The sequence below is a fragment of the Neocloeon triangulifer genome, unplaced genomic scaffold (assembly GCF_031216515.1).
Source record: "Neocloeon triangulifer isolate White Clay Creek 2 clone unplaced genomic scaffold, ASM3121651v1 ptg000003l, whole genome shotgun sequence".
Classification (NCBI taxonomy): domain Eukaryota; kingdom Metazoa; phylum Arthropoda; class Insecta; order Ephemeroptera; family Baetidae; genus Neocloeon; species Neocloeon triangulifer.
This window is the reverse complement of record NW_026775546.1, coordinates 4,904,426-4,921,793: the sequence shown is the minus strand read 5'-3', so window position 1 is coordinate 4,921,793 and position 17,368 is coordinate 4,904,426. Positions and strand designations below refer to the sequence as shown.

General features: G+C 35.2%; 1 protein-coding gene across 1 annotated transcript; it reads right to left on the bottom strand.

The window, feature by feature from the left end:
• Positions 1-12,098: 12,098 nt before the first annotated feature.
• On the bottom strand, positions 12,099-14,010 carry LOC132205704 (uncharacterized). Its single transcript, XM_059634954.1, has 12 exons — positions 13,932-14,010; positions 13,654-13,883; positions 13,509-13,587; positions 13,400-13,449; positions 13,309-13,344; positions 13,136-13,256; positions 12,974-13,083; positions 12,851-12,913; positions 12,764-12,800; positions 12,623-12,714; positions 12,466-12,568; positions 12,099-12,414 (listed from the first exon to the last, which is right to left on the bottom strand). The coding sequence occupies exons 1-12, from the start codon at positions 14,008-14,010 to the stop codon at positions 12,119-12,121; spliced, it is 1,296 nt and encodes a 431-aa protein (XP_059490937.1). The 3' UTR covers positions 12,099-12,118.
• Positions 14,011-17,368: the final 3,358 nt, after the last annotated feature.

The window sequence follows — 17,368 nt, the reverse complement described above, 5'->3', positions numbered from 1 at the left end:
TTTTTACATGAGGAACATCAGTCTGAAAATGCGTCGAGCTGTTATTTTTTTTTATAATCAAATTATCATGGGACAAATCGAGATGCTTAAATGTGACGAAAAAAACTCAAGCCAATCCATTCGTCTAACATATATGCAGGTAATGTTGTTTTATAATTTTGAAATTTGGCATTGGAAATTTTTAAGTGATATTGTTGATTGAGCATTAGAATAATTACTAATTTTCAAGAAATTTCAATTGTTATTTCATGAGCTTTAAATTTTTTTAAAATTGTGGATTTAAATTTTATTAATCAATTTGATACATACATTTAATTGATTTTTAATTATGTAATTAATAAAAAAATTAAATAAAATCATTGGAAGGTGTCAAAAGATAAAACAATACAAAAATTCTACTTTATAATATTGATTTATGCTGCAAATTTTAAAACATTAATTGAATTGGTCTAGGAAAAAATTCTACAATCTAATTATTTTGCAAGATCTGAAGATGTAATTATATATTAAATTATTAAAAATTATAATTATGAAAATAACAAACTATGAATAATTAAAAAAAGCTACAAAGCGCAATCATTTTGTATGCGAGACTTTTCAAAAGAAATTCTTCCGTGTTATTTCTTTGTAAACTTTGCAACGAAGTACAAATGAATTATTAGCCTCAAGGAAAATTACTTTGCTCAATAACAAGTAGAAACAATTTGTTGTAAATCTTAACGAGGAGCATCAAAATAATTACAAGACAAGCAACCGCAACGGCGGCGTTTTTTTTTTCTTTCGATGTTTTTTTTATCTGCCTCATTTGCGACCTCGCTGATGGAGCGGACGGTTTTAAGCAGAAGCACGCGCGTCATATGAACGCTGCTTAGTTTTACCACACGGTTTTACCCATTAGCGAACAAATGCATATTTCTACAATCATTCATTGTTTCCGATCGGTTTCTCAAAAACGCATCATAACCCAACCTCTACAAAGAGCAGTTGTGACGCACCAACTTTTCCCGCATTTCGAGGATGAGTTCCGCGAAATTCTGCAACCGCTGCCAAGGTGAACGCGTTGGGTGCGTTACTTACCGGTCGCGTGACATAAATTAGCAGTTTGCTGGGATTTCTCTGGTGAGAGATGGGTTAAATTTAATATTAAGAATTACCTTTTTCCTCGTGGCGTTCCTTAAAGGGAGTGCTAATGGTTTCTGGTAATGAATAAATGAGTCGCAAAACGTGACGAAAGACAAAATTATACAGAGCTAGAAACTTTTATGCAAGAATTTTTAAATACTGTTTTAGGGAATTATAATTAGTTGACTAGAATATTATTTTACAAAATAATTTAGCTCTTTAACATATTTAATATAAAATAATTAATTTCAATTTAAAATACTGTAGGCTTTTAATTAATTTTTTTATATTTTGAAGGCTAAACTTACTTTGAAAAAAAAAATTATGTTTATTATGCAAAATAAAATTTTAAAATTTATACTGCAATTGGAAGAGCGGTTCCTGGTGAATGGATTAATATTTAATTATATTATTGTTGAAATCATTAAGTTTTGCAATTCCATTTTTTTAAATATGTGTCAGAAGTTTAAGATCATTTAGGACGAGAGTTAATAAATTAAATATAATATATCTTTTTTTCGGAAGAAATATTCGTCAAAATTACATGTTTTTCGTATTATTTATAACATAATTAGATTACATTTAAAGTCCATATATTCAAATAATTAATTTTATTTAATCGTTACTTTACTATTTAAAAATCAGTTTTTAGAGTTAAATAAAATTTTGAAATCTTAATTAGACCTGGATGGTTTAAAACTTTTTTTTTAATCAAATTGTTTGTACACTCGTATTCTTTACAGAAATGTAGTCACTTCCACTTGAAGCAGTAAGCAAATCAACTTGGTGCTGCTCAAATGCAAATAATTTTTATTATCCTGTTCACGCGTCTTTCTGTTTATGCCGAGCAAACATTTTTTGCATTAGGCAGTTTATTCTTCAAGTGGAAAATACAAAAAGCGTGTGAGAGCATCAGTGACGCATAGAGAGCCATTTTCATATATTTTTATCGCCTCAGCCCATCTATTTCGAACAATGCTAAAAATTCGCCATTTATCTGCCGCGTAACGGCGCAGTTTTGCTGAATTTATCGGCGATTCAAGCCGAACATGCAAGGGAGCAAAAGTGGGCCATAAATCAAAAGATCAGCCATAAATTTTGCAAGGAAATAGGCATGGTCTGTAAGTAACAAAAATTGCATGAAATTTGCACAACTGGCGTTAAAAAAACTATCAAGCGAACAGCCATTCTTATAGAAGCAAAAAACTACAACTTTTGGATATAATATCAAGATTCTGCTTGATTCTTTTATAATTTAAAAAAAATAAAAATTCTACTGCAAGTTCCATTTGCACTCAGGCGGCAAAGTTCAACCATAACATGGAGTTAATTAAATTCCCGTATGGCTGCGAAAATTCCATGTTTTCGCAGCGGCTGCTGCCAAGTAAGAAGGAAAGAAAGAAAGAGTTTCCTCTCCACCAGTTGTTTTCGAGCGAAATTATTTTATCACTCGAACTCGTGAGCCAGCAAACTTTTACCATAAACGCACCACCCTGGTCTAATACGAGAGCAGGAAGCACATTACTAGGTTTGGCACTGCGAGCGGAGAATAGGGTCGTCCTACCCCAAAAACCTATGCCCATTTTAGGTGATTTAAGATGTGAATAGCATTGCCAAAAAGCACGTTAAATATTTTTGGGGTGAAACTTCGCCTATCAAAAGAGGTGATATTGGAATTGAAATTATAAAGGGGTTCTTTTATTTTCCTTAAAAGAAAAAAACTTTTCTGAATAATCTGAAAAAGAAACCGATTTAATAAAAATTATCGAGAATAATAAAAGGGCATAAATTTAATTAACTTTGCTCTCCCAGTATTAAAGATAAATTTTGTCCCTCTGTACTAAAAGATAAAAAAAATTTACACTGCTTCCAATTTTCCTGTCCCCAATTCCTTCGAGATGTCGTTTTCTTAACGTTTTAAAAAGTCACTCAAAGACTTTATCATATAAGATCTACATTAAAGATCTTTTCAACAAAGCAAAATTAGGCAAATAATTAATATTTAATAATTAAAAAAAGTGAACACTCAATTTTTTTTGTAATTTTTAACAATTTAAATTTAGTTTGTTAATATTTTAATACTTTACAAGACAAAAACAGTCATCAATAATTAAAAAAGGAAAAAATATTGACTTTTCGCGGCTGCACTTTAAATTTAAATATAAAATTCGCCTTTGTAATCCAAATTAAAAATATTAGTAATTGTATTCTCTCCAATCTATTATTTAATTTCAATATACCTTTTGCTTCATACTTGGCAATAATTTATTTTATTTCTTACATTGCTTTTCTCGTCGGTTCTTTCATTTTATTATACCTGGAGCACATATCATTAAACGTCAATGTGAATTCCCAAGAGAATAACTCATAAAATCCTTAGGTACTTATCGCCTCGAGTATAAGCAAAAGTAAAATATATATTGTGTTTCGCTCTCTCTCCTTTGAATAAAATATCTCATCATCTCGCAACGAAACAACCACCTCACGCATCAGCATGTTTTCTTTTAATTCCCTCGTCGTCCGGTGGGCGGTTGAAAAAGTTGCGCAACGAGAATTCGTGCCATGTCTATAATAACTCATCAGCACGTCGATACACATCTTTTAAGTGGGCGCCTGGCCGAGAAAGAGAAAATGCAATAAAAAGGTCCGGCGAAGGTCGACTGTCCGCACGACCTTGCCGTCGGTGATCGAGAAGATGACTCGGGCAAATGAGAAATCGCGAATGGCCGGCCAAAGTTTTCTGCTTTTATCTCACGGGCGGTGCCGCGCACACATGAGACATAAAAGAAAGGGAGTTTTTATTATATGGCAAATTCCTTCCTTGGACATTTTCCAATAATTGGACGGGAAGACACAATGCAAGTGCGGCAAGGGGCATCTGCATTTCATAAATTATCCCGTTCGGATTGAATCCGAGAGAAATATTGTCGCAGTCATAAATTCTGAACCTGCGATTTATTGGGAGCTTGGAGGTGATTTTCCAAAGGAACTCACCAACATCATTTCCCATATTGAACCACGACCTCTTCAGCTAAATCATAATGAAATACTTCACTTTGCATTTAATTTCCTGTAACTTATATTGCGAGAAATTACTGCTAGTTTTTTCCTATTAACAAAACATTATCGTGATAAAAAGAAAAAAGAAATAATAAATGTTGTGCTTAAAAATTTCTCAATAGAAAATGTGAGAGTCGATTAATTAAAAAAAAATTCAGCCCACTAATGTTTTAGGCATTAAAAAAAATCTAAATTAAAAAAATTCCATTTTTGCGGAACTTTGAATTTACAAAATTAACTACATTGTTGTGCCTTTTTTATTTTGATATATATAAAATGTGATCAAATGTATTAAAATTTTATGAAATATAGACAAATTAGCCACAATTGATTGTAGATTATTAAAACAAAGAATAATAAAAAGAGCAATATTTAATGAAAATTTAAAATATAAATAAAATGAAATTATACTTTATTAAATTCCGAATTTCTTATCATGTCCAGATTTAAATCGATCTGCTTCCCAAATCGCAGCCTCCAGATTTACGCTGGCTATGCCCTTTGGCACCATCTCGAATGGATAAATCCATCATCTCTTGTAACAACATAATTGCTCCCTCACGCTCGCAGGCTCGGATCGGGTTCTCAAATAAATCAGATGAGATAAAAGCGGTAGTAGGCGACGATAAAATAAACAATCCGTACATAAAAGTGCTGCTTGGCCGACGAGAAAGCAAACGCACATCTGCGGCCAGCAAAACAATTGGCAGCTGCGGGGACGAGAAGAGATGCCGCCGCAATAACAATATCAACCGAGGCGACCAAATCACTTTTCATGTGTGCGTGTGCAATATACGAAGGACGATTTTCTCGCAGTTGTGCCATAAATGCTAATCTTACGGTAAACACAACTGCCAGATCGAGATGCTCATTACAAGGGTCGATCAAGCAAGAAAGAAAAATGAGAGAAAAGTCGTGTGCAAGTAAAACTGCAACTGCTTTAAATATCTAAATCAAGGGCTATTCGGTTCTCAAGTTTAAAATTCAATTCACTGAAGGTTGAATGCAAATTTTTTTTTAAACTTTCACAAAACTTGGTCACTGACAAAATACAAACTCATAATTTATTACCAACAAATTATTTGTTATAATTAAATATTGAACTATTCATTATCAGATATTATTTTTATTTCATTTTCCTATATTGATTGATTGCGAGATTTTGTGTTATTTCAATATATAAATAAAAATGTCAATATGAAACAAAAACATACATTTTTTATATATATATATATATTTTTTTTTATTTTTTTTTTTATTTTTTACAACTTCTTATGAGATAAAGTACAAATTTAAAAACTGAGGAAATTTAACCATGGAAAAACTTTGCAACTGAATATGCCCCCAAAGTGCTATGAAACGACAACGATCACGACTCTGCCCTGTTGTGCGAGCCAGAGGTTGAAAAACCGCCGACCGCGTATTCCTTTCTGACTCACCCACTCGCTGCTTTAATAATTTATCGCGGCGTCGTGCCTCGAATGAAAGCAATAAAAATGCAGCTAACCTGACCATTGTTGAGACGCTTTTTCCCGCCGGGATTTCACTTTTTTTTTCATCTCGCGTTTTCATCCACTCTGACTCGGAAGTTACTTTTTACGATTTAGGGATGAAGGAAAAAAAATCAGCCGGCTGTTGTTTCTTGCACAAATTTCTGCGAGTGGAACAAAGGCCGTTTGCGAAATTCTTCCTTCTAATGTTTTTCTTTCCTTAAACTAGTTTTGGTCTGGCGAACATTTCTCATGAGCGCAAAAAAAAGAGCGAGATAAATCAATGCAGAGTGGCTCCTAGTCATAACTTGAAGAATTCGCAGCCACACACGGCGTGACTCCGAGTAATCTAATCTCCGGCCGGCGACCAGGCAATGGGTCACTGTCTCCGTACTCGGATTTCAGAGCCACTCTACTTTGGAGATGGCGCAAAATTTGAGCAGTGCCTCTGCGGTTCTGCCTGTCCGTTACTTTAAACAATGTTTTTTTTTTTTTTTTTTTATAAGCGCATCGCATTGCTCGAAATTGCAATAACATAACTAAAGTCAAAGACCAACAATTTTTCAGAAGATAAAACATTTTAAATTACTTGCTAATGAAAATATATTTGAAAAACTGTCATCTTTTTAGAATTTAAATGTAAATAATTCTATTTAAAAGTTAAATTGATTGAAGTAAAAAAAAAATCCAAATTTGATTTCTTTATTTTTTTCATTTTCGTTTATATTCAAGAGCAATCACTCAATTTAGTGAACTATACATATAAAAATAGTTGGTTTTGTTTAAGAGTAAAACCATTTTTTTTGTACCAATAGAAAAGTTTTTTAATTTTAAATAAATTTGATCAATTTAATTAACATTGAATGTAATCCTATATAATCTTGCTTCCAGACTCAAACAAACATAGGCGACGATTAATTTATAGTTTACTTTTTCTTTTTAAAAATATCATTGTGATAGAAATAATAAACAATCAGTTTCTATAGTTCACAGTGTTTCACTTCACATTTAATCAAAAGTTGAGATATATTTTTTTTTTGCGCAGAGGGTGCGCCATCAGCAAGTGACCGTGCAACTTTCTTGTCGGCCTTGCGAATATTAATATCATTTGCAGAGACGTTCTCCGTTCGAATGAACCAAGAGAGGCGTGAAATTGCGCGTTTCAAACTTTCTGCCCTTTCTGCAGGCATAAGAGTGAGCCTAATGAAATTTTGGTGTCAAAAGTTTCACGTTGCCTTAATTAGCAAGAAGTGAAAAATTAAAGAAAAACAAAGGCCTGGAGTGAGACAAGATATAACAAATTTCAAACTCTAAACTTCAAAGCGAGGAAAGTTTTTGGATTTTGGAATATCAGTTAATGTAAAATAAAATTTAAAATTGTGGTTTCCATTTGATAAACTCCCAAATGTTAAATATTTCAAAAGTAATTTTCACTTGACAAAGTCCTTCTGAATGCGGACCTCTCTTTTTCTTTTCTCACAGATAAACTTTAATGAGAAATGTTGAGAAGAAAAGGACCTGGCACATCATGAAGTCAGCCAATTAGCAAATTGAACGTCACTTCCAATGATCAGCCGTTTGATCGGCAGATTAATTAACGCGATATGATCAAAGGAGGCAAATTTCGCTTTCGGAATCGTCGGCACGGACGGCACTTTTCCTCTTTTCTCGCGAGCAGGGGTGCGAATATAACACGTTTGGCGTTGTACAAGGTCGACCTTGAGCTGCGCAAGATGCTGGTCGGTGGGGCGGAAAGTGCAAATGAGATGTGCCTTATTGATTCCCCGTCGCTTTCTTCGGCAACCAACCGACTCCTTTTCCTATGAATTGCAAATAACTCTAGTGTGCGGAAAAAAGCAGCCGGCTGCTGACACGCTCAGGAGTCCAATATTACGCAGGAAAAGTTATAAATGCGAACAGGAGATCCAATTTGAACTGGTTGAGAGAAGGACGATTTTCCCCCATATACCGGAATTGGACTTTCACTTGCGAGCGCTCATGTTTTATTTATGGGACTTTTTATCAGGGTGTTTTGCAAGAAAAAAATGCAGATGAATGCCAGCGAAAATTTATTACTTTGAAAAAGTAATTCATAAGTATGTAAAGGGAAGGAATACTAAAAGTACTTTAATCAAACTCTCATGAAAATAATGCGAATGATCTTGAGAGTGACTCTGAGGTGATTAAGTTATAAGATGAATGATAAATAATGGGAAAAAAATTGATTATATCATTTAGAAATTTAATTTAGAACCTAAGTTTAAGAGTAAAAATAATATTGCAGTATAATTTTAAGAAATTAACAAACAAGACCGCTTTTAATTTCGCAAGCTTCAATTAGGTTTTGAAAGTGAGCTTTAGGGATTTATAAATTTAAATGCAAATCTTCTGTAAGTCTGTCACAATTTAGTAATCCTTGTATTCATAAAGTTACTGGAACAACATGCCCGTTTTCTTAACCCTTTTCCCAGCAGCTAACCATATAAGGGAAGGAACATCAAGAAACTTGACTTCTCTCTTCGCCGCAGAAGCCTAAACTCTGCTCCATTAGAGCTTCCACATCCCCAAACAAAACAAATGTGTCTCTCCATACCAAGAGGGAATAATAGAATTCCTCTGTCGACCGTTGATGATGTTGCTTTTAAAAAGGCGTCCGGTTTGTTCGCGATACTTTTACGACCTCCTCAGCCGCGCGATAAGCAGCTTTGTGACTGAGTTATGGTCAAAACATTGTCTGTATGTTGATGGGATCTGCAAATGTAGAAAAAAAGTAAAAGTGCTGGTGACTGCTACTCTCGGTGAACTCTTTTTATTGTCGGTCTGTGAGTTTTATTATCATTGCTCCAGCAATCGACGCTTATTTTCTTCACACACGAATCTTCTTTTTTGCCTTTTACTTTTAGTGCCAAGTAATGTAGTAAATCTTCCCCCACATGGCTAGCCAATTTGGTCTGGACTTAAATTTTTCAATTGAATTTTTTCATTCCATTAAATTTAATTATAATAGAGGGGCTTCTAACTGCCCGAGGAACGTTCTGGAAAAAAATCCAAGAACTTTCATCATTGCTTAGCTGGTGGTGCTTCTGAGGGATATAAAAAGTAGCTAAAATGTTTATTAATTTTATGAAGTAAAAAAGTTGAGAAGTCCTGCCAGGTAATTAAAAACTTGCAGGTGTCCACCAAGCTCCAAAACGAGTAATAAAAACTTGCAAGCGACAATAAAACATTCACCTTTAATTGAACAAAAAAATGTTATAAGAGGTGGTAAGAAATTAATTAAAATTCGATTAAAAATATAAAAGAGGCATGCTTGTGAGATCTGAATAAAAATGCATTTTAAGCAAATATTACAGATTGATTTACAACTTTTAAAAAAATAGTCATCCCTTGAGAAAATGTTTCCCTCGAGAGAAAAACTCAAAAGAAAAACGGCAGCCGCCTACTCGACCTTGTCAGCCTCGAGACAAACACTCGCTTTCTTCGTCGAGTGTTGTTTGCTTTTATTTCTAAGGCAAATAAAATTACTAGCACTTTCATTCTTCTTCAGCATTGCATTGTTTCTGCGTGGTTAGCAACCCGCTCGACACGGCTGCTGAGCGCGTTGCCTGCATCGGCTATGATTAAATGCAAAACGCGTCCGACACTGCTCGCATCAGCTGCATTATTTCCATTTTCCATGTGTGTGGCGTAATTGATTTGCGAGCAAATTTTCTTTTCAATGCCACCGAGCGTGCGAGTTCCTGTGTTTACGAGTTTTGTAGGAAAATTCATTTGCACACATACATACTCTAGTGGAAAACACACACACACTGGTGCGGGAGATAATTTGCATATTTTCAATGCCAACGTTGATTTCACGCGCGGCGCTTGGATTCAGCTCGCGTTTTGAATTCACCGAGTGTATCGGATGGTTTGTGGTTTTGCACGGCCAGCTACTGAAATGACGTCAATTGATTTAATTATGCATACACAAATTTAATTGACAATGAGGTTCATTTACGTGGAATTCTGTAACTTATTTTCATTAGTTAAGTAGATTGCCACTTACTCTAAAAATAGGAATTTTTTTTATCTATTTTGTAATATTCAAAGAAGGATAAATTTAATGAATGAATTGCTGATCAATAATATCGACCATATTTTTGGTGTTTTTTTTCTAAGGGCTTTTTATGTATCATAAAAGTTTAAATTCCATATTTCAGATTGTTTAAGATTTTTAATTATCTTTATGTATAACTCCAATTTAATCTGAAGGAGCTTCACAACGTTAACTGAAAGGAAGTTATTATGTTAAATGTATGTAACAATTATTTTTTCATCTGGTATTACGATCTTTTGCAATAATAATTGCTATATAATTATTTCTGCCTCTAATTTGATAAAATAATCTTCTTATAACATGCATTATATGTATATTCCATTAAACACTTTATTTTTACAAAAAAGTTTGCAAAAATTTGATTTAATAACACAAATTAAGTTGCAAAATATTGTTAAAAATAAAAACATTTATTTAAAAACCATCTTTTAAAATGAATGAAATTATAAACCCAAAACTTATTGTTTTTGAAAATTGTATTTCATCCTAAAATAATATAATTTAATTTAATATGGATTATTTATTCCACCATATTTTGGCAATTTTTATCAAAATATTAAGAGCAAAACTAAATTTCTGGAATTTTACCACAAAACCACTTATTTATATTTTGAATAAAATTAAAACTTATGATGCAAAAGAACTAAACCAAAAACTTATCAATAAGAGTGTGTTTTATTAATAAAACACAGCTCAATGTTTTCTCAGTTAATCAATCGGGCGGCTCGTGCGTCAGCAGGAGCCTTTCCTAAGTTAGACTCGCGTGTGAGGTCGCAAAGCCTGTGGGGGTCGCGAAGAGTGTGTGTAAGTCAGGCGAGATGGTCACAGGAGGAAATCTTGAGGCAGGATGCCGAGTCTTAATGAAGTTTGCCCAAGGACCGCGGGGGCCACTCCCCGCCCACCCAACCGCGTCGCGAGCAAGATAAACACGGTAATGCAATCTCGGAGTCGTCGTCGTCGGCCTGGTCGGTGCGCGGAGAAAGAAAAGCTGCTGGAAAGCAAGATTGATGGCGCTTTTTGCGGTTTTAGAGAAATTACATGGCAAATCCGATTGGACGACAAAAGCGGAGAGCATCCCTGAACAATTGGAATCGAGATTACTTTTTGCAAGAAAGGTCGGCCGGTTCTCCGAAGTGCAGATTGAAATCTAGGCGTAAAAAATATAAATTAATAACGGCTAAATTCATGTTTAAAAGTAGAATAGCAAAAAAACATATTTACGGTTTATTTTAGTTCAATCCTAAAATTGAAAATTTATGTTTGTTGGAAAATTAATTTCCGTAATTTTAAATTTCAGCTATGAGCTATAGAAATAAAACTCTAAACATAGTTTCTTTCAAACAGAAAGTATACTATGGATAAAAAAAGTAATGAATTTTACCCCATCCTTGAACGGGCACAAGGTAAATGCTGCTATAAAAATGAATCCTTTTTACTCTCCGTACAAAAGTGACCAGACCACCGCCGCTCTCAGCCAAACACTTGCAGCTCGTCGTCTCTTCTCGGTATACATTTTATGTGGTTACTTGTGTGTTTGTGCACTCTCTGGACATAAAAGACTTACGGCTGAGCATCACGCTTAGGCACGTGGAATGAGAAGAAAAAAACGCAACCCGTATCACTTTCATCGGAAAAGGCCACTTTCGCTCGCACACGTCATCCGTTTATTATGATGGACGATGAAAAAGTCTCGGCTTTCTCATTATCAGACTTCCATTACATTTTGTCTGCGTTCTTTACCTTCTCTCACAACCAATACAATTTTTTTTTTTTTTAATTAATCTTGGCATTTATAAATTTAATCAAAGGATCGGGCGGAGCTCCTCTTGGAAATGAGGTGCTATTCGGAATTTCCTCATAGCAATTAAATTCTATTGCATGAACGCGTCGAGACGACGGCTTTTTCCACCACCAGCTGGTATTTAACATGCAGCTGGGATGTCTTTGTCCCAGTTCCAGTAGTGTATAAGTTGCTGACCAGCCGTTCACATAACTTCAGGGGTAGAAAGAAATTGTTTCCAAAAATACAAAATACAAAAATAAATCAATTAAAATTTGTTGAAGATTTAAAACTGTCCACCAACTCTTTTATTTTTTAATTGTGCATGCATAATTGGGTGTATTGACTTGATTAGTTAGATTATGGTGCCATGTTCATTCACGACACAGAAATATTAAAAAAAAATTTAAATCATTATCTCTTATTTAAATAATCTCCTTGAAGCGTTTTGGATAGGAGGTATTCAAGAATCCAATTGGAGCTTTTGTTACAATAATGACAGATGAGAATTAACATCAAGAGTTCACAATGCAACAGAATAATTTTTTTTTCGTAATATTTTCCAAACTAAAAAATTTCCTCGCATATGAATGGCAGCTTCGCAGTAGTGGCTGAATTGAAATTGAACTTCGGCTTCCCACCATCAAGGAAAGCGCACATAACCTGCGACCCACCGTCATACGCGGCCGTGGGATCAAAATAAATTAAGTAACTGGTGTTAAGTTTTTGCGGTAGAAAATCCGTCTGCGTTTGGCAATCGTAGCTGAATCCGCTCGTCACGTCAACGACTATGGAGTTTGTCATCGTCCAGAACCGATTTGAGTACCCGTTAACGGAAAGATTTCCAACTTCAAAAAAAGAGGCTATAACGTTATAAAGAATTTAAATTGCGAATTGATTTTGGGAAAACGTACGCCCCACCGCCTGCATGCATTTTGTGGCTGCAAAAAAGTTTGGCGTGGTCAACAATCGCATTCCGCGCTCGCAACAAAACTTAATTGCTTCTAGATAATTGTACTGCGTCATGAAATGAAATTAGATTGTTTTTTTTTCCCCACTTGACAGACTTACACTTGCAGCTTGGTATTTGACATGGTAAACTTTCAAATCGCTGCATTTGCAGACCCACTCTCCGTTGAAGTAGTCGACGCACGTTGAAGCGTCTAAACATTAAAATTTAGTTAATTTTATGTTTCTAATTAATCCACATACTCAGATTCAGCGATGTTAGATTGTTCCTTGCAACTACCTGCAAACAAACCATTCAAATCAGTAGATTTAATATCTTGAATTCCATACGTCAATGGTGTAGCTAGTTGAAGAGTTCGCGCATCCGAAAGCCTTAGAAACGAGTTCATCATTCTGAAAAATAATACAAAAAAATCTAGCAGAGAATAACGATTTTTAATCCGAATTGATCACGTCTGCCGCCTTCTTATCCAGGTCTTTAATAATCTGGTCAAAAACCGCCGGCGACTTGTCCCTGGCGCACTTTGATAATTGGTACGCCTTGTCGCACTCGTCCATTCCATCTTTATTTTTTATTTTTTTATTATTTTTTTTTCAAATGATCTGAAAATTCACAAGTTTTATTATTGCACTCGTCCACGATGGCCATGTTTTTCATCAGCTCGTCTGCGTTTGTCATATTCAAACTTTCCAGCATTGCGAATATATCGCTCGCCACAATCTTCCCACCGATCAGCTTTGTTAAAATTTAAAATAAATTAAGAATGAATGTCGTTAAAAAGTTATACCAGGCCCACAGCGTCGCCAACACAATGCAAAAAGCACTAAAAATATAAATGTTATTATTATATATTTTTTTTAATAAAAATAACTCGGCACTTTTATCCGCATATCAAATATCGTCGCATTTCGCAGCAAGTCAATTTCGGCTAATATCATTTTTCATTAAATTCTTCACTAAATGATAATTATATCAGAAGGATAATACTTGAGGTGACGTTGAATATGAATGAACATTCGTCCACCATCGCTTGCTTTCCACTCTTTGACTGAGGGTTGCCTAATTTCTAAATTAAAAATATAATTTTCAATTAGTCAAAATTACTCTTCTGAATTTAACATATTTTTTAAACCTCGCAAATGTATCTGAATTTCTTCTGTCCATCGTAATCGGCGAGCAGAACTTGTCCGTTTTGGCTCCAAATATGCACTGCCACATAGTTTTCTTTTCCTCCGGCATTGTCTGGCTGTCCGGGCAGCCACTTTGCCTCGCCGCGGAACAACCGTTTTGCAGAACAGAATCCGAAAACCGACTCACAGCCTTCGTCCGACCCCGAAGTCCAGAAAGTAGAATTTTGATCCTCTGGATTTATAAAAGTTAGAGAATAATTCATTTATTTTTCTCTCTTGCCATTCCTCACTTGGCTGAGGTTGCTAATGCTGGCCAAAGCGTCGTACTTGCGTTGCGCGTCTAGACTCAGCAGGGACATTCCTAGAGCACAACAAGCTTTCGTCGCTTCTAAATACTTTACAAGGACAATAATTTAATTTTATTAAAATCAGAGTTATATGTACAGTCCTGGTGTCATTTTTGTAGCTGAAGAGATAGTTGCGTAGCCTGTAGGTAAACAATTGGCCATACAGGGAAACGTCTGAAATCGACTATACATCAAAAAAAGGCTTGAGAACAATTTTAGACCCGTGTTCCTAAATTATTCCCTTTATCAAGAATGTTTTCAATTCATTTTGAAATTCATAACCCAATCTATTTTCATATACTTTAGTTTTAAAATTGATATCATAAAAAATACAAACCATAAAAAACAAGCCAACATGTGTGCGCTTTTATACTTTTAAATTTTTTTAAAGTGCATTGAAAATGTGGTTTAAACTTACTCTTTAGAACCATTGATTTTCCATTAGCTGACGAAGTAAAAAGCGTTGGCTGCATATATATTAATTGGGACATTTAAACAATTTTGAATGGAGGAAGGGGGGATTTTACGTCTTTCTGGCATGTGATGTTTGGGCAAACAGGACTTGTGCATTTAGGACCTTTTGTGGGTGGACCCTGATTTCATGAAATTTAATTATCACTTGAAAATAATTTCAGAAATTTTAACCTGGCAGGCGAAAATGGTTTTGTCCGAGCACCGCCTGCCGCTGATCGAAACGGAGCCGTTTTCTTTTAAAATTTTCATTTGGACACAGTTCTGGTCCTTGGCCAGGCTGGCCAGGGGCAAGATGTTTTGCCAGGGTGCGGAGCCGTTGGCCAAACACCACCCGAAGGTGCCACTCGCGAGATCCTTTGCGCCGCCGGTCCAGTAGTTTATGTTGAACTTCCAGTTCTTAGCTTCAGAAAATTTGGTTTTAATTAAAAAAATAATCAGAGTTTTTCTAAAATGGAACCTTGGAGTTTCATGCAATCGATCTTCTCTTTGCTTTCGAGGGCAAACGGCTGCATTTTCAGGCCAAAGCACTTGTCCGAGTTCTCATGCCAAGTGCCCTGAAAATTATTATGAAGAAAAAAGAACAATAGGAATTTATTGGGACCAGAGATTTTCCTAATAAAATGGTTTGGCCACACGCGTCCAACCAGAATCCATGCAAGTCTGGATCTAATACATGCCAAATTATAATCAAAATTATAAGATTCATAAAAACTGAAAACCGGCAAGCTCTTCATTAGTCGCAAAAAGGGACCTCTGTTTTGATATAGTAAAAAATTATTGCACTATTGTAGCAGGAAATAATTTTTACGTTGACTGCTGCGTTTTCGTTTGCCGTACATTTCCCGACCACAGCTGGCTACACCGACAAACCGAATGGAAAAATGAAAACAGATTTAGTAAAATTAGAGCGCGTGGCGTACGTTGATGGTTGTCGAAGTCGTTGGAATTGTTGTAGTTGTTGAAGTTAAAAGATGAGTTGTTAATTCCATCGTGCCTGGCGAGGTCCCATTGGTCGAATTAGGAAACACTGTCGTCAAATCAGAGCCACTCGAGGAATCTGCTGATGCTGATGAAATGCTGGTTTCTGAAACCTCGAGGGTGATCATTGCAGATTGAGGGGTTGTTTTCATAGCAGAAGTTGAGCTCAATATTTGTACATCCAAGGCAGGTGAAATTGAATCAGCGGAAGACGGATTTTTTTGAACCAACTGCACATTAAAATAGCTCAAAATAGCTGTAAAATAGCTCAAATTTTCAACTTGAGAATTACGTCAAATGAGGACTGATCGATTGAACTCGGGCTGCCGTCGCTAAAAGTTGACAGAGGCAAATCACTCGATTCAGCAGCAACTTCAAGCTGTGTGGTGCTCCGTTGTTCGTACGGTGAAATTTCTGAAGTTCTTTGAATTCGTGATTCTGTCATATTTAAACTGGTTTTCTAAACGGGATTTCATACAAGTTCATAAATATTTAAAAAAATAATGAGATACAAATTTGTTGATGAAGTATGCGGGTTGTGTGCGACGATTGGTCGAGGCGACAGCAGAACACTTTTTTCTGCCACAACACTTGATTATAATCTGGCGTTTCCTCGCAGCTCTTGATGCTGCTAAATTTAATATTATTCATAGCAGAATTCAAAACAACATCAGCTTTCATTCTTTACCTCCGAATCCTTTGTTCCGAGCAGCATATCTCTAAGGAGTGAACGTTTTGGAGATTTAAGGGAGAATACAAGTTAATTTACTCACTCCAGAATTAGTCTGAGTCGCCTGAATCAAGACTGATAGTAAAATTAAACTCTGAAAAAGGTCGAACCAGAGTGGCATGGCAATTCTATATGCAAGCAGGTTCGGCCATTTTCCGCTCATCACCAGATTTGACTGTTTAGCACAACAGGAAAATATTTTCATACTGACGCAAGCACATCCTGCGTGCTACTGAAACTTCCGAACAAAATACAAATAATGACGACCAATAATAAAAACATGGGCTAGATTGTCTGGAAATGTCATATTTACTTTTATATTTTTATAAATGAAAATCCTAAGAAATTTTTAATAGATCCTTGGATTAAAAATTGCAAAAAACTGTTTTTATTTATCTTCATTGTTTGAACCAACCCTTGAAACGAAGTACTGAGAAATAATAAACAACGGGCAGTTAATGAACATAGCTTGCCAAGAAACTTTACAGACTTGATAACTCGCACTTGCAGCTCGCGTTTGCCCTGTTGCTCAACGGGGCTGGCAGCACCGGCGTAAAAAGCAGTTCGCAATAAAACGCCGAGAGTCAATCCCACACGCTTGTGTGCCAGGAGCTCCGTGATGCGAAAGAAGTGCGTTCGAATGAAATAAAAAGCGGTGCATGCACTGTGTGCTCCGGTTGAGAACGGACGAACGGTGCACATGTGTGCGGTCTTTTCAATTAAGGACGCACCTGCACGCAATTCCGTCATCAAACATTAATTTGCTGCGACTCTATCCTGAAATTGAAAAATCAATAATTTTGTTGGGAAATAATTTATTTAAGTTTTGTGACTTCGTTTTGTCTGAATAGTAAAATATAAAATTCGTTGTTTTCAAATTAAAATAAATTATTTTGATATACCAAATTCCTAAATAAATTTAGGCAATTCGAATTGCAAAGAAAACGGAGAAAACGACAAAATCATTGCTCGAAGCACTTTAATATCTAGGAAAATAGCTTTTAAATTATATGAAGCAGCCGCCTCAACACTTAATTTTACTTGCCGCAAGCTGAGTTTTTTTTCCTTGGCACATATTAAGCGCAAAATCGTTTAATATTCAAAAATTGATAAATAATAGATATTTCGAAAAAATGATTTAAAATAAATTTTTACCTTTCAAATTTTCACACAAAATGATAAATTTAA